The 23,060-nt window shown below is 34.6% G+C and overlaps 1 protein-coding gene across 1 annotated transcript in view; it reads right to left on the minus strand.

Moving 5' to 3' along the window:
- Nucleotides 1-2,872: 2,872 nt before the first annotated feature.
- LOC145286202 (potassium channel subfamily K member 18-like) overlaps nucleotides 2,873-23,060 on the minus strand; it is a 140,639-nt gene continuing 120,451 nt past the window's right edge. Inside the window, exon 3 of the mRNA XM_080135000.1 lies at nucleotides 2,873-4,733. Within this exon, the coding sequence (XP_079991126.1) occupies nucleotides 3,850-4,733 (884 nt within the window). The 3' untranslated portion in view covers nucleotides 2,873-3,849. The remainder of the gene's footprint in view (nucleotides 4,734-23,060) is intronic.

The following is a 23,060-nucleotide window of genomic DNA, read 5'->3' on the forward strand; positions in this document are numbered from 1 at the left end:
CTAAGTAAATCAAATTTTAGTAGGACACAAGAACGATATAGCTCGCTTCGCTCCGCCACGTTCCTAAAAATAGGAAATTCACTGGTTATCTCCCCTTTTTAAATAGTTCATCACCTCTCTTTCAATCATTTTTCAAAAGATGAAACAAGCCTGTTGTAGATAAATAAATAACAACTTTTATTATTGTAAAATGCTGTCATAATTAAAGGAAATGCACTCTATTTTGAGACAATAAATGATACATCTACTTATGCTGAGCACTGTAAGACATAATAAAATCGTACAGGGTTGTATTTTAAAGTCGTGTATACTTGTCTCGATTGCTGCTGACTTGCTGACCAAGGGGTTAACTATCTTGGGCTGTTAATAGGTAGGCTGGTAAATTAAATCTATATTACTGCATTAATAAACAAGTTCACACTGAAAGAGTGTAATTAAAATTCTAGTAAGTGTTCATACTATTTTCTACGGTCAGACATACTCAGTTCGGCTTCAAGAACTCGATTCTCTCGTCCTCTCGACTTTAGTCTTTTATCATGTCTTTTTGGGGACGAAGCTTCAGTGATATGCAGATTAATGTACATAAAACTACACCTTCCATGATCCTTAAACATCATCTCACATAACCCCGTGCTCAAATTGGCACTCTCATCCTTCAAACGTTAGGCATCAAACGCTAGGCGCTACTAGCCTTTTAAACAACGCTAGACACTACTAACCTCTCAAACACCGCTAGACTTTATTAGCTCCTCAAACACTATTAGACTTTACTAGCTTCTCAAACACAAACAAGTCAGTCGAATCATAATTCTCCATGATACGATGACGATTAGAAAAAAGTGTGACTTCAATGTTTCTATTTCTCAACGCTTTCAATTTTCAAAGTTCGACACGAATCGTTTAATATTACACGAATCTTTTAATATTATTAGTTTTTTAATTTTCAAAGTTCGACGCAAATCGTTTAATATTTCCACTTCTCGATACTTTCAATTTACAAAAATCACACTTTCGTCCTGGTCGCATTGACTTTATATTTAAAGCCGAAATAGCTTGTAATTAAAAAAAAAAGGATGTTTGTCTGCGTTTGTACTAGTTTCATCAGTCCGACCTAACTCAATTCCCCTGCTCTCTCGACTTCAGTCTTCTTTTCGGGCGAAGCCTCATTGATATACAAATCAATGCACATAAAACTACAAAAAAGTTAAATGGTAACCTGAGTCTGAGGTTCGAATCGTGTAACTGGCAATACAGTCATCCTCCATATTGATGATTCCCAGAAAAGGATGAAACGCATTTGTATGGAGATAAGACTTAAAACATCTATCATATTATATATATATATATATATATATATATATATATATATATATATATATATATATATATATATATATATTATTTTTACCTACAGACACAAGTGTTTATGGAATTATCTGTGTAAGAAGTTATAATTACTGCTGGTTGAAAGATTCCAACCCAGTTACGAAGTCATCTTTTACTATACAATAAACACACGCACGTGCGCTTGTGGGCGCGCGCAAAGGCGTTTATATATCTGGACAATAATAATCAATCTTTTGTTTGCTTTATTTCTTCTGTGAGATTAGATGATACACCCATTTCTGGATGGGTTTATATTATTGAGATATTATTGGACCCATATGCTAAATGTAAAGTTGTCGAACTCTCGATATACTTTAATATAATAATAAAAACATATTTATATAATGAAAACCCTGCAAAGTAGACTTTACGCGACAAGATATGGGTTAAAAATCATTTACATTGATCTTAGCTGATGTCGTAAACTTAAAAACTTATAAAATGTTTATATAGAAAAAAAAATTGCTCTGCATCAAATTTCCAGTAATATTAAGCAATATGTTTTAAGGAGATCGGCGCGCGTGAGCGTTGGCATCAAAAATATGTATATGCCTGGTAAAATCCTAAATTATTGAACGTAGCATTATTACATGGAATATGAATTCTACGCAGCAGGTTTGCAACGTGGGCAAACTGTTTATTTAACAATACCGTTTATATAGACATATAAAATTAAAAAAAGGTGATGAATAAAAATTACGTAGAACTTTATTAAATCATCAAGTCAATAAGGACGAAAATGAGAGGAATCAGGAAAAGAACGACTGTTAATATGGCTATGTTGTACTCCTGAATTAACTTAAATAGGGATTATCTCTACTTGTCACATAGCGGTTGGAATTTGTCCCATCGTTTAGAGCATTCGGATTTGAGTTACAGGTGTTCTGGAGTTGGAATCGCGTGACCTGTTTGAACAGTTACCTGCGCACTGAATATTCCGCAAGGATGAAACATAAGTAGATTTTAATAGATATTCATTAAATATTCATTATTATTATTATTATTATTATTATTATTTAATTGCTTCCCCACGAGGGTAGAGTTAGAAACAAGGTCGGTTTTTAATGTGGGAAAATCCAGCTCCCCAAAAATGAACACTTTGGCTAGGAACAAAAAAGGATAGAAAAGATGAAGTGTATTATCAGAACAGATACTACACTTTGCGCCCAGATTAATATATATATATACATATATATATATACACATATATATATATATATGTATATATATATATATATATATATATATATATATATATATATATACACGCACGCGCGCACCCACGCTTGTACTTGCTGACTTGCTGACTCTATTCGACCTTACTCTCGAGTATTTTAATTCCATTGTCGCTATTCTTGTTGTGGTTAAAATATTCCTAGTTGTTTTTTTTTATTAACCAAATTATTATTGTTATTATTATTATTATTAATATTATTATTATTGTTGTTGTTGTTGTTGTTGTTGTTGTTGTTTCTAAAATCTTTAGACGCCCTGAGAAATGCCGATGTTTCCTTTTTTTTTGTATCGAAGTATTATTATAATTTTTAAAAACTTCAGATGTTTAATTCCTTTGCAAATGTCTCCTAGATTTCTGTAGAGAGACTAGCAGGTCGCATAGCGTTGCCCGGCCGTAAAATACTCTTAAATATGATATTTGAAATTTATACAGATTTCGTGTTTATTATTATTATAGAGCCAATTCTCTATTGATTGTATTGATATTCATATTGTATCCAATATATAGTTATGCCACACCGGCGTGGCCCAGTCGTAAAATATTTTATTCTATGCAGATTTCATATTTATTATTATAGAACCAATAATTATTGATTCCTAGTTGAGCGACCGGCGTTGTCCGGTCGTAAAATACGTTTAACTGTGATATCTTAATGTAGATTTCGTAGGTAGAGTCAATTATCTATCGATTATTATATATTATGCTGTACCGAATATATAGTAGTGATTTCAAAAGTAAAGAAAAATATTATTCGGTGCGATCAGATAGAATCGAAACCAAAAAGATAGATAGATGTGTGTGTATTATATATATATATATATATATATATATATATATATGTATGTGTGTGTGTGTGTGTGTGTGTGTGTGTGTGTGTGTGTGTGTGTGTGTGTGTGTGTGTGTGGAGAGAGAGATGCGCGTGTAAAATTAATATTGAAATAAAATCAAACACAATGTGTAAAAATAAAAAGAAAAATTACAAGTTGGAACGTATAAAAAACAAAAGAAAAAAATAAATCAAAAACACATCAGTAGACTAATATTTCGTTTCTTTTAATAAATACGTTGACAAAGTTTCTATTATTAAAAGAAGCGAAATTTTGTTTCACTGATGTGATTTTTTTTAAATGTGATTTCGTCTTTTATATCATTAGGATATAACAAAAAGGTTGTGTGCAACATCTTTTGCTTCTTTTCGTTTTCGAAGTATCTCCCGTAATTTGTTTTTAGCTGTCATCACTCATGAAGCCGAGTTTGCTCATCAGCATCTTAAATTTGGCAATCATCTCCTCCTGCATCAAAGAAAAGCACATGGAGACGATGGCCATCCCGAAAAGGATGTAGAAGCCACCGACAATCAGCTGGATATTCGTCTGTGGGTTTTCGAAATCTGTGCCGGGCACTACATCGCCGAACCCAATGGTGCTGAGCGTAATAAAACAGAAATAGACAGACTGCAGCAAGTCCCATCCTTCCCACAATTTGAACAAGATCGCGCCAAACAGGAGGTAGACGGCGATCACCATCATCGTAATCGTCAGGGGGATGCTCATCATGGAATCTTCGTCGTCATCGTCGTCACAGTCGCTATCATCCAAAAGAATAACAGGTTCTCGCTCCGATGGAAGCACGGGGTATATCTTTAGAGGTTTATTCTCGCCGCTGTACGGCGTCATCGGTCGGGACCGCAGGTGGGGAGTGTTTATCGGGTTCATGTTGTCGCTCGAAGACATGAACTTTGTCATCTCGTACGAGTTGTCGTTGTCTTGCACGGACACGTTTAAGGGTGGTTTTTCATTTATAAATTTGGTCATTGGACGTATTCGGGTCTCAAGATTGTTCACCGTCTGTAGAGGAGAGTCGTTCGTCACTATTTGGTGCCGATTCAGGTGGAGGTTCTGGTCGGACACGTCCGGTTTCACCATTGACTTTTTGCTCCTCTTTTTGCAGAAACCACAACAGATGATCTTGGCATAGATGAAGCGAAAAACATCGGCCAATGCTTCACCTATGTTGGCCAAACAGATAAGCATTAAAGGAATTCCTATCACAGCGTAGGCAATGCAAACAAGACGCCCCCACGTCGTTTTCGGGGCGATGTGTCCGTATCCTGGAAGAGAAAAACAAAGAAAAGGTAAAGATAATGATTATGAATGAAGAGATCATATCCGTAACAACTAAAACATCTTGAAGCATATACTTTTAACGAACAATGTAGCAACTAGTGATGAGGCGATTCCAATATTTTCCCGATTCCGATACAATTACCGGTTCTGTCCAGAATTTCTGGTTCTGATAAAATTACCGATTCGGATTCTTTTAAAACCTCTAAATATTTACTTACATAGTTGTTGATTTTATTTTTTATTTTCGGATTACGTGAAAATCCATGTAATATGTGCATATATTTTCGTAAATGTAAAAAAAAAAAAATCTCTTGTGGAGGAATAATCTATAGATATTATTTCTACGTGAAGTTTAAAATGAAAAAGTATTTGTAATTTTATTATTAGTACAAGTAACGGAAAGTTAAGATTTAACAAAAATAGATAAAAATAATGACAATAATCGATATTTGGCATCGGATTTTCCCAATTCTGACACTGATTACGATGTCTCAAAAAGTTTCGAATTTTTCAATTCTAAATTTCAATTCCGATTAATTGTTCCGATACTAGTAGCAATATCTGCACTTGTTTTGTTAAATACAGAATTTTCCACATTAATGTAGATTAAGTTAAAAGCGTAAATACCACTAATTTATGATGCCGTGAAATATAAATAGAAGTCATGACCGGAAGCTGACGTGGCAAATAAGCCAATAAAATCTTTCTGTCTGGCGTCGACCTTCGAGTTAAACGGACATACTTTACAGGCTCTTCCATCCATTTCTACAGTACCTGGACAGGAAGAGATTAGCACTATACAATCGTTTCTGAATTTTTGAAACGAGAATAGATTTTTCGTATTATTTCAATTCTTCGGATTATTGTTATTTTTACAACGTTTCGGTTGATGTAACCTCCGACCTTCTTCAGCTATACCTTGTAAAATTCGGGAATCTTTTTTTTTTTTCGAACGCAAGAATCTTTCTGTCGAACTCTGAAATCTACAGGGAATTTCGAACAGAACTCTTTATTTATCCCACGAAGGTAGCATGCTCTCGTTCCGTCAGTCATGATTGGATAGAAGTCAATTCGCAATTGTATTTTGAGTGTCTTATGCACCTCAACCTCCGGAACAGTGTAACTTTAGAACTGAATTTTACCAAATACTTTATCCACTACATCACGGGCTATTGCTTATTAAGGACTTCAATCCAGCCACGCACGGGATCATGCTAACAATGTGGATTAAATAAAGAAATAATTTCGAAATTCTGTACAGATTTCTGAATTCGACAAGACCCACCTGAAGAAGGTTGGAGGCTACGTCGGCCGAAGTGTTTTTAGTGTAACACTTAAGGTGAGAACACTAGTCCGAAGAATACAAATAATGCGAACTATACAATCGTTTAGATCAGCGATCGGTAACCTTTTGGAGAGTGAGGGCCAAACAGCTATGTAGAATCATGGAGGAGGGCTAAACAGCCATGACCGCAGTGTCATGGAGAAGAACAATCTAATTAAATATGTAAATAAATTTTCTGTGTGTTTAAAGAAAGTAAGGATTCAATATAATATAATTGTCTTTATACAATACCACTTGTTTTGCTACAGGAATAATAATATAAAAAAGAAATAAAATACAAACACATTTGGGAAAAAATCCACATTTCACTGCATAAATAACAAGTACTATCACAATCAACAAAAAAAAAAAAAAAAAAAAAAAAAAAAGAAAAAACAAGCAAATTTCTTACTAGAACCGAAATACTGAGAAACCTGTTTCTGCTTATCGCGTAACTTCTCTGCATCAGATGAAATATTTGTCGATGACAGGAGCAAAGCATCATCTTGTTCTCAAATGACTTTTAATATATTTCATTTCGAAAAAAAATTTTCACAAGCATATGTACTTCCAAATAATGACAACATCAGTTTTGCATTAGCCATGATGTTCTTATATTTTCCGCTTGGCAATATATATTTCTTGAAGAACTCAGCGGTGGATTCAATATGAAATTTCGATTTCAAAGATTTGTCGCACTGTGCAAGTCAATTAAGTCCAACTGATATTCTCCTGCCACTTGCTCCACATCTGTGTCGTAAGGAATACCAAATAACTCAAACAGAATTCTATATTTCCGGAAGTCAGCAAAATGAGAGGAAAACTCGCTTCTCAGATCCCTCATCACAGAGCTCACAAAGATGTTTGGTATTATATCTCTTTTGTGATTCTGAAGACTTGGGAAATGAGAGTAGTTTTCTTTTTGAAGCTGTGAATCCCACAATCGAAGCTTTCTCTCAAAAGCAGTAATTTCACCAAAACATCTCAAATACAACATTTTTCTTTCTTTGAAGCTTAAGATTCAAAGTGTTCATGTGGGTCGTGATGTCCACTCAAAAAGCTGACTTAACAACCCACCATAGATCTTGAAAGTGACAATTATCTTGTTCTTTGCTCTCTAAAAAAACATGGAAATGTTTTCTCTCAATGCATATACTCGTTCTAGCATTTTCCCGCGGGTAAGCCATCGAATATTTGAAAAATATGTAAAGTCGCCATACTCTGCTTCGACTTGAAACTGACAGTGATTTAGTCATCTTAAAAATATAAAATTCACTGTTTTCACGACCACTCTCATCATGTCCTTAAAATTCAGTGATTTTGCACACAAAACTTCTTGATGAAATTCTTCCACAATATCAAATGTTAGTATTACACCCCTCACAAACGCTGCTAGTTGACAAGTATACTTCATATCTGCAGTTTCATCGATAGCAATGGAATAATGCTCCAGATTTTTTAAAATGCTCTCCAAGTCACTTCTGATATTTACTGCCAGCTCTTCAATACGTCTTGTTACTGTTATTGCCAACAAGCTGATAGCAGAAAATAATTCCCTTTTTTTTCTAGACAAACAACGTCTTCTACCTTTAACGATAATTCGTTGGAGAATGCTCCATTAGTAAAAGGTTTCATCCTTTCTGCGATTAATTTTGACACCGCGTAGCTAGCGTGAGTGTTTCTGTCACTTTCTTCGACTTTTCTAGTAAAAAAGGATGATTACTTTGTTAAATTATTTCTCAACCGTGCAACTTTTTGTTCTCGTGCTTTTCCGATAAAACTGTTGTAATGATTATGACGAGTTTCATAACTTTTCATACAGCGTTTAATATTTGAAACTTTCTTCACGGCAATGGTTTCGTGACAAATTAAGCAAACACATTTTGCGAAATGCTCAATGAAAAAATAGGCATCGTTAAAAGTTCGGCACTCCAAATCTAAAATCCACTTTTCTTCTCTTAGCTTGTTTTTGTTTAGGCAAAACAGAATTCTGGAAGGGAAAAAGAACAAAAAGTATGGTAATCTCCAGATAAAAAGGATTAAAAAAGAAAAATTTCGACGCGATATATTCAGGCTCCTAACTGTCACTTTGGTTTGGTTGGGTTTGACTTACCTAGATTTAGATTGTGTTCCGGATAAGATGGCGGATCGGACAAAATTCACTCGCAGTCCGGATGTGGCCCGCCTCTGGTTTAGATTATATACGGCCTGCTAACGTTGACACACTGGTTCTTGTTAGATAATCGAAATTAAGCGACGTTGAGTCTGGTCAATACTAGATGGGTGACTATTTGGAAATACAAGCGCTGTATGTGGGAAAACAGAGGCATCTTTATGTGTGCCACATCCCTCAATGCAAAAATACAGCGTCGTTGTCACACTTAACTGAAATGTATATATATCAATGAGGATCGCTTGTGGATTTAGTTGAAGCGTCTGTCCTAACCTCGATGAAATTGATAATCACATTAATCAATTTTCTTAATCATATATAAATACAACCCAAAATAGATCTTGATTATGTAACTGCTTTGTGATCTAGTAAGGAAATTTGTGAAACTTCTCTTCAACAATACCGCAATGAAAACCGGCAAATCTCAGCTCCAACATTTTTATTGAGCCTTCTTGAATTTGTCCTTCTTAAAATAACTGTTATCCTCAGTTGCAAACGAATGCGACTCATAAAAATAAGTATACTTACAAACGCAAATTCTTCTTTTTGTTTCCACGGAAAATCGAGTGTCCAACATGCGAAACAATCCACACGCTTCAAAGCTTGCTGAAAAAATGGTGGGATCCTTCTACCGCTCCAGTAGATATCTCACTCCTGATGCAATTCTCTACCTATATAAAAGTCAGGTACGGCCAACGATGGAGCACTGTTGCCACATCTGGGCAGGATAAGCTGCTAGAAGCAGCTTATCCTGCCATAACAGAGTTCAAAATAAACTTGGTAGCTTAATGGGGGATGCTCTTTTCTCTTCCTTGCAACCTCTTTCCCACAGAAGAGACGTTGCGAGCCTGTCTCTGTTTTATCGTTATTTTCATGGTAAGTGCTCGTCTGAGCTTCAATCTATGGTACCCCCCGCCAAACTTTCACAAAAACATCCGTTTAGCCAAAACCACTATCAATAATTTCCCATACTCTTTATCTGTGCCTAAACCTAAAAGTAGATTCCATGAACAAGGCTTCTTTCTTAGAACTGCACACCTGTGGAACTCTCTCCCGATTGCCTGCTTTCCAGCTGACTACGATCTGATTGTCTTCAAGTCCAACGTAAACAAGTTTTTGATGAACCGTCCCCCTAAGTAATCCAATTAAAAAAAATCCCACTACTTATGCTTACTGCGCTATAATCACATTGACTAATGTATACCCATTAACCCTTATCCTCGAGTGGCCTCAGGGATTTGATAAGTAGTGATTCCTGTGTAAAAAAAGGTGGTAATCGTATTTCTTCTTCATTGTTATTACTGTAACAGTTAATCCTCCTTAATATTTAAAACCACATGTTACAACTGAAAAACAAACTAAAGAACTCGTATATAATGAGGACAACATTGACAATCACAGGTTGAATGCCAAAACATTGATAATATGGCTGAAAAAAGGTGACTTGAGAAATTAAATATGCGACATTCGGATACATGAAACGAAATACGTTTTAATAGTTGTTGCGTTTCATAAACATTGTTACATTAAAAAATAGTAGTCGCAACTAAATTTTCTTTTGTTTCAAGATTAAAATTAATTAAAAATTAAATAGAATTTCTTATGAATTTATTATTAAAATGGAGTTATTCCCCCTGTTTCTTTTTAAATATATCTATATATCTATAAAAGTGAAAATGTGTGCATGTGTTTAAGAGAGAAAGAAGACACTTCTCAACCTATATACTCAACGAATTTTTTATCTACAGACTTGAAATTTGGTATATAGGGAATTCAGACACGTGGAAAACTTTTTAATCGGTTTTCATCCGAAAAAAAGGCTGCTAAGAGGTCAAAATTGACAATTTTGTACGTGGGCGTCATCGGATTTTTATGTTTGTCAAATGATTCGCGAATGCGCATGCGTGAATCGTTCCCATGCCAGATTACTTATGATAAGAATAAGTAGGTTAGAAAACACTTCAAAATTATGTCAAGCTGGCCTAATGGTTGTCGTACTTAACTCATTGTTTCTAGGTTTCGATCTCAGCTCGAGTATTTTTTACTTACAAGAAGTGAACTGGTTAGAAAAATAAACCTAATACTCGCATACACATGCCTCAATTTCTTTCTGTTTTCTTTTTCTTCATTTTTTTAAAGAAATGTAACGTTACTTTTAATACCCTACAGTATTTTTGTTTATAATAAATTAGAATTCTGCATTAATTAAAATATAATATTTATGCGCATTTTACGCCCAGGCAACGCCGGGCTGCCAGCTAGTATTTAAATAAATAAATAAATAAATATATATATATATATATATATATATATATATTTGTATTAAACAAATGAACGAACCTCTTCATGAAATTAGTAAAAACAAAAAAACAAAAAAAAAAAAAACTCGTAACTTAAAAAGAAAATACTCGTACAGATATGTATTTAGTTAGAAATGAAGGCAAGAACTACGTAAGTCTCATTCTAATATTTACGTAATTATTTTCGTAAAAAAAAACTTTATTGGTCATTTTCGTTAGTAATAATATTGTAGAGTAGAATGACATAATCAAAGAAGAAAGCACCTGCGTGTGTGTGTGCATTGTGTGGTTATACAACTTACCTTCAGATGGGATCTGAGAGAGAGAGATTAAAGATGGCAGCCATGGATTTATAAGGCGTAGTCTCGTGGAATCTCACAAGATCTCATCTTCCACTGCACACGTATGCAAATGGAATGGGGTGAGTTTTCTAATAAAATGGCTGTTGGCAGATGTTGTGGGGAGAACACGTACTGGAAGTTGAGAGAGAAAGTTGGATGCGGTTCTGGTCACTTCAAATTTCAACCTTGCTGATAAGCTCACTCGGGTGCCACAGAGTGGTATGACACCATGAAGACGAAAGCCGAGCCAGTACCATTATTATGTGCCGCCTCTATTGAGGTGGCGGATGAAATCAGGAAGATACACCACCTCAGTGGCCACCCTGGAGTGAGACGGACATGTTATTTTGTGCAGTTATCCAATCTGCCGGTGCCCAAAAGTACAGTGAAAGCGGTAGTCAAGGAATGCCAAACATGCCAGTCAATTGACCCCGCCCCGGTCAGATGGCGGAAAGGTTAGCTGGGAGTAGACACGACTTAGAGCCGACTAGGTATGGACATAACCAACTACGGCAGCCAGCACTTCCTCACCCTGATCGATTGTGGACCGACAAGGTTCGCGATCTGGCGCTCGTTAATAAGACAGGATTCCTCCAGTGTCATGCGTGAATTGGAGTCCATATTTTATGAAAAGGGACCGCCCGAAGAGATCCTCACAGACAACGACACGGCCTTCTGCAGTGGGGAGTTCAGACGTTTCGTAGACAAGTGGGGGATCCAGCTTAGACACAGATGTGTATATGTGCCGAGTGGCAACGGTATAGCAGAGCGGTGCCATCGAAGCGTGAAGAGGATCACGACAAGAAAACAATGCACGATCGCAGAGGCGGTCTATAGATATAATGCAACAACAAAGGATGGCATGACTGCTGCAAGCGCACCCACCAATGCGATCCATTGCTATCGAGTGCGCATCAAGGACATTGATGCGCGTCTGCCTGATCGTCAGGAAACCGAGGGCCATATGAGTTAGGGGACACTGTTTGGGTGAAGCTTCCCAACAATCGATGCATCAACAGCTTTACAAGAGGATGAATCACTGGCATCATCAGTGAGCAAGCCGTGCTAGTCGATGGTACCCCACACCATGTGAAGGATATCCAGCCTGCCTTAAATACGAACCAGTTGACGAGTAGCAATAATGATGAATCATCCAACGATGACCTGTGGATCCGACCTATTCCCCGTAATGGTACAACTGCGAACCCCAACGCTGACGCCGATAGTTCCAGCACCCCTTCTGAGAGTTCCGATGAAAATGAAGAAGTCCAGCCTGATGGTATGACTGTACACTCTAACGCTGATGCCAATGGGTTCGACGCCTCTTCTGAGAGCTCCAATGAATATGAAGTAGTCCAGCCAATCCTCCTTCATAGGAGTGCTCGCAACAAACGACCACGTCCACCGTGCCACATGTAGAGTTGAATGTAATAATCAAAGAAGAAAGCGCCCGTGTGTGTGTGCATTGTGTGGTTATACAACTTACCTTCGGATGGGATCTGAGAGAGAGAGAGAGAGAGAGAGAGAGAGAGAGAGAGAGAGAGAGATATTAAAGATGGCAGCCATGGATTTATAAGGTGTAATCTCGTGGAATCTCACGAGATCTCATCTTCCACTGCACACGTATACAAATGGAATGGAGTGAGTTTTCTAATAAAATACCTGTTGGCAGATTTGGTGGGGAGAACACGTGCTGGAAGTTGAGAAAGAAAGTTGAGAGTAACGTATTTATTTATTTATTTATTTTTTGCTGTTTAGCAGCCCGTTTAACTGTAAATATAGAAGAGAGAAACGGGTTAGTAGCTGAAAATGTTCTTGTGTGGAAACTTAGATTGAATATTATACAGGATTGTTGAAGGAGAACAATATTCATGCGCGCTTGTATCTAAGGTAGTCGTGGGAAGAGTTTCTAGTGTGGAGAGGTAGATTAGATATTAGACAGGCCTGTTGAAAGAGGGAAGAGTTCAGTGTATGTGTGTTGAAGTCGGTAGTAGGAACATGTGTCCATGTATGGACGAGAGCAGTTCTGTAGCATTAGAAAGAAAGTTCGTGTGTATACAGCATGTGGAAGTAAGTTCGTGTTTGAAGATGGCCATGTTGGCTTGTTTGTACTCACGCTAGCCCAGGCCATTTGGGCCCGGGCGTTGTCTGCTACCAGCAGAAGCCAGGGAGAAAGAGACAGTCTGCCGCCGGTTAAACCTTTTATACACTCGGTCACGTGACCGAGAGCTGGCCTCCAATTGGATAAAAATCTGCTATTGTGCTTGTTGCAATTTTCGTCTGCTACATATACCACATCAGAAATATATCAAGCGCCAATTTAAATCAACATTCTTGTGAAATAATTATTCAACATTCGTAAAACAATTCTATTTTTTAAATAAATTTTAATTCATTACAAAAGAAAAGGAAGTTCTGAATACATTTTTTTTAAATATAACAATGTTTATAAAGCGCTACAACTCTTAAAATGGGAGTAAACTATTAAAAGGTATTTCGTTTCATGTATTAAAGAAAGTTTGCGAAGAAGAATAGTTGAAACAACCAGCAAGTGCTTGTAAGAAACTAGTAGGAATTTATGGAAAGCATTTTGAGGCTGTAAAGCAGAACAGAGGATATACAAGTAAATATTAATTAAGTATTGTTAAATCCTTTTGCATATGGTTAATTTGATTTTTCGTTAATAAATATTTGTCAACTAAGTATATATGAATTTCCCTTTTATTTTAAATTAGATACTATCTCTTCAGAGATAGAGTGCAAATTTCATTCAAATAAACTTGATATTTTGGGAGAAATATGAAAAAGAACAATGTACCAAATACATTTGCTACCTACTGTATATATATATATATATATATATATATAGTATAAGTATTAATCCACTTTTAAGAAGCACGGGCACAATGGAATAAAAAATGTGAGGTGAGAAACAACGATCACGTGCGAATTTGTTATTTTTTAAATAAACAGATATTTATTTATTTAAAGTTTCAAATTTTCAGCTTATAAAAAAGCCTTCATCAGGATTTTTTTAAAAAACAATACAATATATATGTTTTTCTTTTTTCTTTTCTTACGTGCCATGATGTCGTTTAGCAGAGTGGTTGTGTATTGTAAGTCCAGTCGTAAGCGCTGTTCGTGCGCGAATGTGTAGTATAAGTATTAATCCACTTTTAAGAAGCACGGGGACAATGGAATTTAAAATGTGAAGTTAGAAAGAACAATCACCTGCGAATTTGTATTTTTTTTAAAATAAACAGATACTTATTCTAACCTCTCATTTTAAATTATATATATATATCATGGTCATGTTAAAACTAAAAGAAAAAGTCATATAAAATGTCGTATTTTTCATTTCCCAAGTGACATCAACTTTTTTTCAGCTATGTTTACAATGTTTCCGTATTCAACCAACGATTGTCAAGATTATTATAATGGCCATCGATGGATTGAAATGCCGTAAATCAGCCAAACCAAGTAGTTTCATCTCTCTTTTTTACGACCTGCGCGAATGCCATCGATTTGTTTTCTCTTTCCTTGACACATATTCTATAATATTAATGAAATTATGTTTCTGTTTTCTTTCTTTCTTTTTTAACAAAAAGACTCTAATAACAGGCCACCCGTTGTTTTTATTATTATTCTTTTATTTTCTGCACGAGATTAAATATTTAATAGAAAAAATATATATAAAAAAAATAAAGTGAAGAATATTTGCTACTGCAGCAAAACAAGACAAAACAAGGGAGTGCCTTTAAAAGCCACCAACAATGGAACAGCGATGTATTACGATAGATATGTTCGTGTCATTAATATTGTATATCTCATTAATACGAGAGCGAGGTTTTTACAAAATATCTTTTAACGTAAGTGTTCTCCGAGATGGAAACTTATTGACATCGCTTAAACATGTACATTTCAAGTCAAAAGTTGAGGAAGATTAACAAAATTACAAGAATTATATCATTTTTGATTGAATAAAAAAAGTTTTATTATTTTTTAATACTTCTGAAAATACACAATATAATTGAAAACAATATAGCTTTCCCGGTGCATATATATATATATATATATATATATATATATATATATATATATATATATATATAGACATTCACCTATATATATATAGACATTCACCCGATATCTCATACATTCCAATCATTTTAAAATTCTAACCGTCTCTTTAAGTACGATTGTTTGTTTCTCTCTTGCAGTTGGTTCACCTGGTATGTTTCCCATGGTAGTTTTTTTGTTAGTTCAGTTGCTCCTATAATTACTGGAATTATGAAGATCTTCCTAAGATTCCAATTTCTTTTCATGTCGTACATATGATCTTGGTATTTCGTTATCTTTTCCTTCTCAGCTCTGTTTAACCGAGCATCATTGGAGACTGCCTTCTTCTAAGGTTGCTTCTTTCTGCTTCTTGTCCCATATCACTATTTCAGGATTTATGGCTTAGTTTCCAGATACGTAGCTGTGAGAATTGCGTAGTCAAACTTATTTGCAACTGGTCTTTCTGGTATACGTCCCAAGGGCTTGCTGTTAAACTCTATATTCAACTAAGTATGAGATTGGAAACTCTTCTAACTTCTTGTATGTATGGCCAATTAAAAGAAAAAAATATCGAACAGAACTGAATGTTGAAATCAAAGACATTGATTCAAATCAATATTTTTCTTTTGTTTCATTTTACTTGAATCGAAACTCCCCGAAATCAAGTAAGTCCCTTCTTAGGGGTCAACATTTGATCTCTATATGAGATCCATAGGGATTCGTGTGTTCTGTCAAATTCTCCATTACCTCTGAAATGTTGAATTAGCAAATGAGTAAAGAACACTAACTTTCCCCTTATTAATTGACCAGTTAACTGTCCTATATTTTCTTGTGGTCTTACCGGATTCCAGGATAAGAATTTATCTAGTCTGGTGGAGTATCCAGTTAAGTGCTCTTATAGGCAACATCATTTGAAAGTGCACCCTTCACCATATATGTAAGTGTAGGATAGCCATACGAGGGAATAATATTTGAGCTGCGAATACTAATATATTAAATAGTCAGGGTTTATTTGTAATGGAAAATATCCGCATGCCAGGTTGCCTGTACAAAGAGATCTTAGATACTAGATGATAATGTCTAGTAGGTATTCAATTTTCTCTAGTAGGCATTTAAGTTCTCTCTTTCTAATAATATAAACCAATATGTGTTAGAAACCACTAACTGAACAGGTTTATGTGTATGGTTTTAGTTGCCAAAGCTATCAATCTACCACACACACACACACACACACACACACACACACACACACACACACACACACTCTCTCTCTCTCTCTCTCTATATATATATATATATATATATATATATATATATATATATATATATATATATTGTTGATTTATTTATTTTTTATTAGCGATTCTGTGGTATTTTTTTTTTCTGCTTCGTTTTCACCCCCTAGGTGCTTTTGAAGAGAGAAATTATCTGCACTTTGTTTAGATTCTGGTCACACTACATTTTGGGACGTATTATTTATAATTAATGATTTATCATTTTAAATATTTATTTAAATATTTTACAAACTAAAACAAGTCTCATCAACAAGTTTAGCTATACTGACGAGAAGTGATACTTTGAAACATGCATGTCTATAGATAACTTAATTTTATGTATGTAAAATGTTTAAATAAATATTTAAAATGATAAATTATATATATATATATATATATATATATATATATATATCCAAAATGGCGTAAATATCACAAAACACAATTTCAACTATTCTTCCAATTTTTTTTTGATTTATGTAATTATGCCCATATTCTTTTTTTATTTTCTTTTAAAGTTAATGTGTTCTCATTCTTCTTATGAGTCGGGGCATAAAAGATTAAAAAATTGACAAAATAATTCTATGAATGGTTCTGTGCTATGAAACAGGTGCGGTCAAGAATTGAACATTTTAACATGCCGAAAGAAGTAAACGGTATGATGAACAACATCTTGGAATATGGTCTTTTTGGCATTTATTTGTATATGTTTTGTAGTTACATGGAGCTTCATAAATTAAAGGCTTGGTATGAATAAAGAGTGAAATATCATTGAATAAGCATATCTTTCCCGTAAACATATATATATATATATATATATATATATATATATATATATATATATAAATTCGTATTCCTGTCTGTTTGTTTGTTTATTTGTTTGTTTGTTCACAATTTGATTAATATATACAAAAGGTTCATTACTCTAACGATTCATTCAGTCCTATGTATAGTATGATTCGTGTAAAATAGACGATTGAGAGATGACGTCATTTGCATATTACATTAAGGAAAATCGATTTATTAAATAGTGGTGTGTTAGTTATTGTTTTTAGCGAGATAATTGGTTTACGTGTTCTATTTAAGTTTATTATTTAATTTAGATTTATATTGATAACATATTTAATTTAATTTATTTTTACCAACGTCGATTTTTTTATAAAACAGTTTGAGTTATTTGAGTTTCGAGTTATTTCCCTTTCTTCTTTTTGTTTTTGTTTTCTTTTTCGGCGGATAATCAAACTAAAAATAATTTACACATTATTTTTGGAACCAGTTCCAATAAAATAATTTCCGTGATTTCGCAATTAACGTTTTGGTCCAGTGGATTTTTATTTTAAAATAAACAAACAATCAAATTCCACTACGATCTTTATTTAAAACAAAAACAAACAAAAAAACTTCATTTAGATGTTTTTACCAGTTTTTTTTTCTCCACATTTTTTGACATCGTAACTGCTAATTTTTTTCTTTTAATATCACAATAAGTCATAACTTATCATTTTTATAGCATAAAAACGCGTATTTCGGTTAACACAAATTCTACTTTGGTATTTTTGAAACCGATTTATTTACAGTTTGTTTTCGTTGCAACAAACCGTAATAACAAATCTTTCTAGACCGAGGGAGCATTAAAAAAATTCGTTTAAACTGGAATATAGTCATAAAAAGGTGCTCAATATCTGGAGAATAGCTTCTTTCGTATCCCTTCTGCCGAAATATTTGGTCGAGAGTTTGTCACGTACTTTTGCTTTTTTTCGGGGGGGGGGTACATTTTCATGTTTACATTCGTTCTTTTATTTTTGAAATTTTTGTTGGGGTAACGATGGAGTTGACATATAATAATTAAAAACTGGTCAATATTCTTAGTATAGCAGATGTGGACAAACCGAACTTTATGTCGACCCTGGCAACGATAGAAAAAATGTATATTTAAAAGAGTGTAGCCATAAAAAATTGTGGGTTTTTCAGACTTGTATAATTTTTTTTATTTTAAAATATTTTTATAACGCGTTTCAAGCCTTGTTCAGCTCTCTTCGGATATTTTTATATAAAGTTTTTTTTTTAAGTGAAAGTTTGAAATGACTTTTTGGAAGCATTTTAACTCTAACAACACTGATTGTGTTTTTCAGAGAAATGCCAGTCTCAGACGTTTTGTCACTAATAGTCGGTGTGTTGTCCGAGAGTTCAATCAGAGTTAAGTCCATTCAGTAGGCGAGGGGGCTTTTGGTCTATTTGGTGAAGATTTTTATGTTTTTTTAAAATTATTTTCTTTCTTTTTTTGATATGTGTGTATGTGTGTGTCAGTGTGTGCCTGTGTGTTAAGGCGAGAGTTGTCTGTTGTGCGTGTGTGTGCGTGAATGTGTGTGGGTCAAGATCCGTGTTTTTTTTTCCACATGTGTGTGCTTGTGTGTGTGTGTGCTTGTGTGTGTGTGTGTGTTTTTGTGTGTGTGTGTGTGTGTGTGTGTGTGTGTGTGTGTGTGTGTGTGTGTGCGCGCCTGTGTGCGCGCATGCCCGTGCGTGTAAAACGGAGACAGAGGCGGGACACCTAGATAGGTACACAGTCGATTCCCAATCCAAACACACATACATAAATGTACTCAGTCACCCAAACAAAAGTATACGCACACACACAAACAAAATGGAGAGTAGATAACAGATGATGTATACACACACACGCACACGCAATCGCACACACATACATATACATACACACACATATATATACACATATACACACGCATACACACGCATACGCATGTAAACACATACACACATACACACACACGCGAATATATACAGAAACACATGCAGGAGCACACATACATGCACACACCTACATATACACACATTCACACACAAAGGGAGGGATCGCTTTTTTCGCCGATATTTTCGAAAGTCATCCCCTCTTTTTGATTGTCTAGCCTTAATTTAAACCTACGTCACTTCCGGTTTGGCCGTAGTCGTAACAGCAAAGACGTCAGGTTTTTCCCCCGTTTTTTTCCCTCCTTCGCGGTACGGGTTCGAGCCTACTTTCCTACTACTACTTTTTCTTTTGCTCGACACACACCACCAAACACCCGGGCAACCTCGGGCACCCATGCTAGTATAAGCCAAGTGACGAGTCTATGTGATGTACAGAACCAAATTGACAAAAAGTGTTTTTAATGGAAATCAGTCTAGACAATGTGTGAAGCCACTTAATGCAAGAAGCAAACAAGAATGAAAGATAATTATTGCAAAATAAGGAGCCTATTGATCTTTGTATTGAACAAGCAAGCAAGCTATAGGTAGGAGGAGCAGTAAGAGAATTCCACAAATCTGCAGTTTTATGAAAGAACCGACTAGAATAAGAAGCTGTATTACAAAGAAGTATCAAAACAGCGAATTGATGGAGACCACTAGACTGACGAGTAAAATGAGCTGGAACAAAGGAAGCGGGAAATAGATAAGAGAATTTTGAAGAACATATGCTGTGATAATATTTATATATATAAAAAAAAAGGCTAGAAACATCAGGCCTAAAAGAGAGAGAGAGAGTATTGCAGAGGAGAAAGAGCGAGAACATTCAAGTTACAGATACGTTTTTGCACCTCATCAAAAACCGTACAAATGGGGCAGATTAACCGAAATATGATAACAGAACTTTTATCTTTAATCTTTTCTGATCTTGGTGACCTTTTACGTTGATATCCCAAAGTTAAAGCAGTTTTAAGTTAAAGTATATCCAATATTTTTACCAAGTTTGGTGACGATTGGTCAAGCAATGTGGACGCTAAATTGTACTCAAACAAACATAATTTCCTTGACGACGGTAACAAAGAAGTAATATAAACTATAAAATGGTAAATTTTGTTGACAAAGAAAAACAAAACAAAATGTATGCAAACAAATTACCCCCCCCCAAAAAAAAAAGCAAAACGGTAGGGTCTATGAAACATAAGCATTACAATAAAACAAATAATTGTAAGAGTATTAGGAACAGCTATTATCATCGTAATTACTTGACTGAGTTCCAGTTTCCTTAAGAAAGCATTCACAGCAAAAACTTGTCTACCTGCAACTACTGGGAAGACCTGTCCTTTTCTTATTTCTTGTGTACCAAAAAAACAAAAAAAAAACAAAAACAAAAAAAACAAAACAAATAAACGTAATCTTCTTGTACAAAGTTTATTTCGAGGAACTTCCCATCTGCTGAACACAGTACCACAAGACTGCTTCCCAACTGGCAAAAACAGTGCCATTTTTAAGCCCAATGTTAACAAATACTTGTCGAGCCGACCTTTCAAATAATTAAATGCTGCTCATTTCACACATCGTTTTCAATCCTTTCATTGTACTGTTCATCGTCTAATCGATAATCTCATAAATCCTTATACTCAGTTGGTTTCCAGGCCTTGATAGGCGATGAGTCCAGAAGCATCAGAAGCAGTTCAGAAAACAACAAGAATACAGATTACGAGAAATCGAAATAAAAGGGACAGTCGACACCACAAAAACTCTGACACGAATTACAGAAGCTGACCTAATAAGAAAAATCATGAAGTGCAGAAACAAACAGAGATAACCAAGGGACACTGATCAAACGAGAGTAAGTTAAAAAAAAAATGACCCTGGGGTCAAAACTCTGGATGAAACGTATTAAGCCAAACACAAAGGAAATTAGATTTAATTCAAAACAGTTGGTAACATGGGAAGTTACTGCAATAGATGAGCGAGGATAAAAAGGCCGAGAAAGGAATAACACTATTTAGATCTCGATTTAAAGGGTATTAATCTTGAGGAGGCTAATTGTTGCTCAGATTCCAGAGAAAAGAACCAGGAATAAAATGACTGATGCGAGAATACCAAGTGAGTCGCAATGTTGATTGAAAGATGCAGAGAGTATTGGAATTCTGGGAAGACTTTATGTCATGCAGATTTCAGAAACCGCCTCTTTTTACAAACAAGTACAGTTACTGATAACTGATGGAAGAACTCGTAGAGACTAAGTAAGTAAGTAAGTAAGTAAGTAAGTAAGTAAGTAAATAATAATAATAATAATAATAATAATAATAATAATAATAATAATAATAACTAGCGTGACCTGTGGAAATTCCACAGGAGACTCATTCATATGTAATGTATTGATGTTGGCGTCCTGTAGATGTTCAGCGTAAATGGAGACACTGATATTACTGTAGCTCTTTTGTTAAAACTGCAAAAGTAGTTATCTAAGCTTGCAGGGACGCCCGGCATAGCCCGGCATAGCCCGGTCATAAAATACGCTTAAATATGATATTTTAATTCTTGCAGATTTCGTATATATTATTATAGAGTTAAGGTTCTATCGATTTTTATATATTATAAAGCTGTGATTTCAAAATTAAAAATATCTCCATATAACTTGTGTGCATTAGCTTGAATCGAAACCAAAACCAAAACTTATAAAAAATATATGTATATATATATATATATATATATATATATATATATATATATATATATATATATATATATCTTGGGTTCCTTCAGCTATAATTGAAACCGAAACCAAAACTTATGAAGAATCCTTGATAAAATTATTTATATATAAAAAAAGAGATTACTGGAGTGCCATCAGCTATAGTCGAAACTTATTACGAATTCTTGGTAAAATTATTTATAAAAAAAATAGATGATTTAAGCGTCATCAGCTATAATCGAAACCGACACGAAACTTATCAAGAATTCTTGGTAAAATCTATCTATCTCTTCTATCTATATCTATACTCCTATAAATTCGCCTTTCTTTTGTGCGTATTTATATTCATATTAAAAACCCTCTTTTCTATTTATTTAAAAAGAAAATACAATTTTCTTATATATGGGTCGTAGAATTGCATTCACTAACAAAAGATCTAGCTAATTTGCATATTCTTTTAAACATTCATTTTAATTAATTCCCTATTAGTTGCTTCGGTTTTTTAATGGGATGATCATCTTTAGTTAACTATTATCTGTAATTATATTCATGTAGGTATTCTACATGATTTATACTTCCATAATATTTGTTTAAAAAGTTTATAGTAAACACAAAATTGTTTCCATATATATTTATGTATACGTATATATTTTTGTTTAATCTATCTATCTATCCATCTATCCATCTATCTATCTATCTATCTATCTATCTATCTATCTATCTATCTATAAAAGTGAACGTGTCTGTGTATATGTCTGTGTGTGTATCTGTGTATCTGTCTGTGTGGGTACATTTCCCTACGCAATAACTCTGTCAATTTTTAGTCTACAGACTCGAAATTTGATATACAGGATACTGAGATTTAGAAAAATCGATGTGATCGGTTTTCGGCCAGAAATTTGGTGATTAAGGGGTAAAAGTTCAACGATTTGACCTTTGAGAACTCTACTAAACTCCTTCGACAATTCTGGGTCTAAACACTTGAAATTTTAGATATAGGTTCATTGGACATCGATCTAACTTAATAACTTGATTTGAGCCCAAAACAATAAAGTTTAAGGGGTCATAATAGGGGTCAAAGTTTAAAAAATTGACCGCTTTTTTTTTTGGCGGGGGGTTCAACATACACCTCCAAATACCGGGCATGCCGGGCACCGATGCTAGTTTATATATCTATAAAAGTGAACGTGTGTGTGTGCGTCTGTCTGTCTGTGTGTCTGTGTACATTTCCCTACGCAATAACCCTGTCAATTTTTAGTCTACAGACTCGAAATTTGATATACAGGGTACTGCGATTTGGGAAAATCTATGTGATCGGTTTTCGGTCAGAAATTTGGCTGTTAAGGGGTAAAAGTTCAACGATTTGACCTTTGAGAACTCTACCAAACTCCTCCGCC

The sequence above is a fragment of the Euprymna scolopes genome, chromosome 10 (genome assembly GCF_053919585.1).
Source record: "Euprymna scolopes isolate OS-2025 chromosome 10, ASM5391958v1, whole genome shotgun sequence".
Classification (NCBI taxonomy): domain Eukaryota; kingdom Metazoa; phylum Mollusca; class Cephalopoda; order Sepiida; family Sepiolidae; genus Euprymna; species Euprymna scolopes.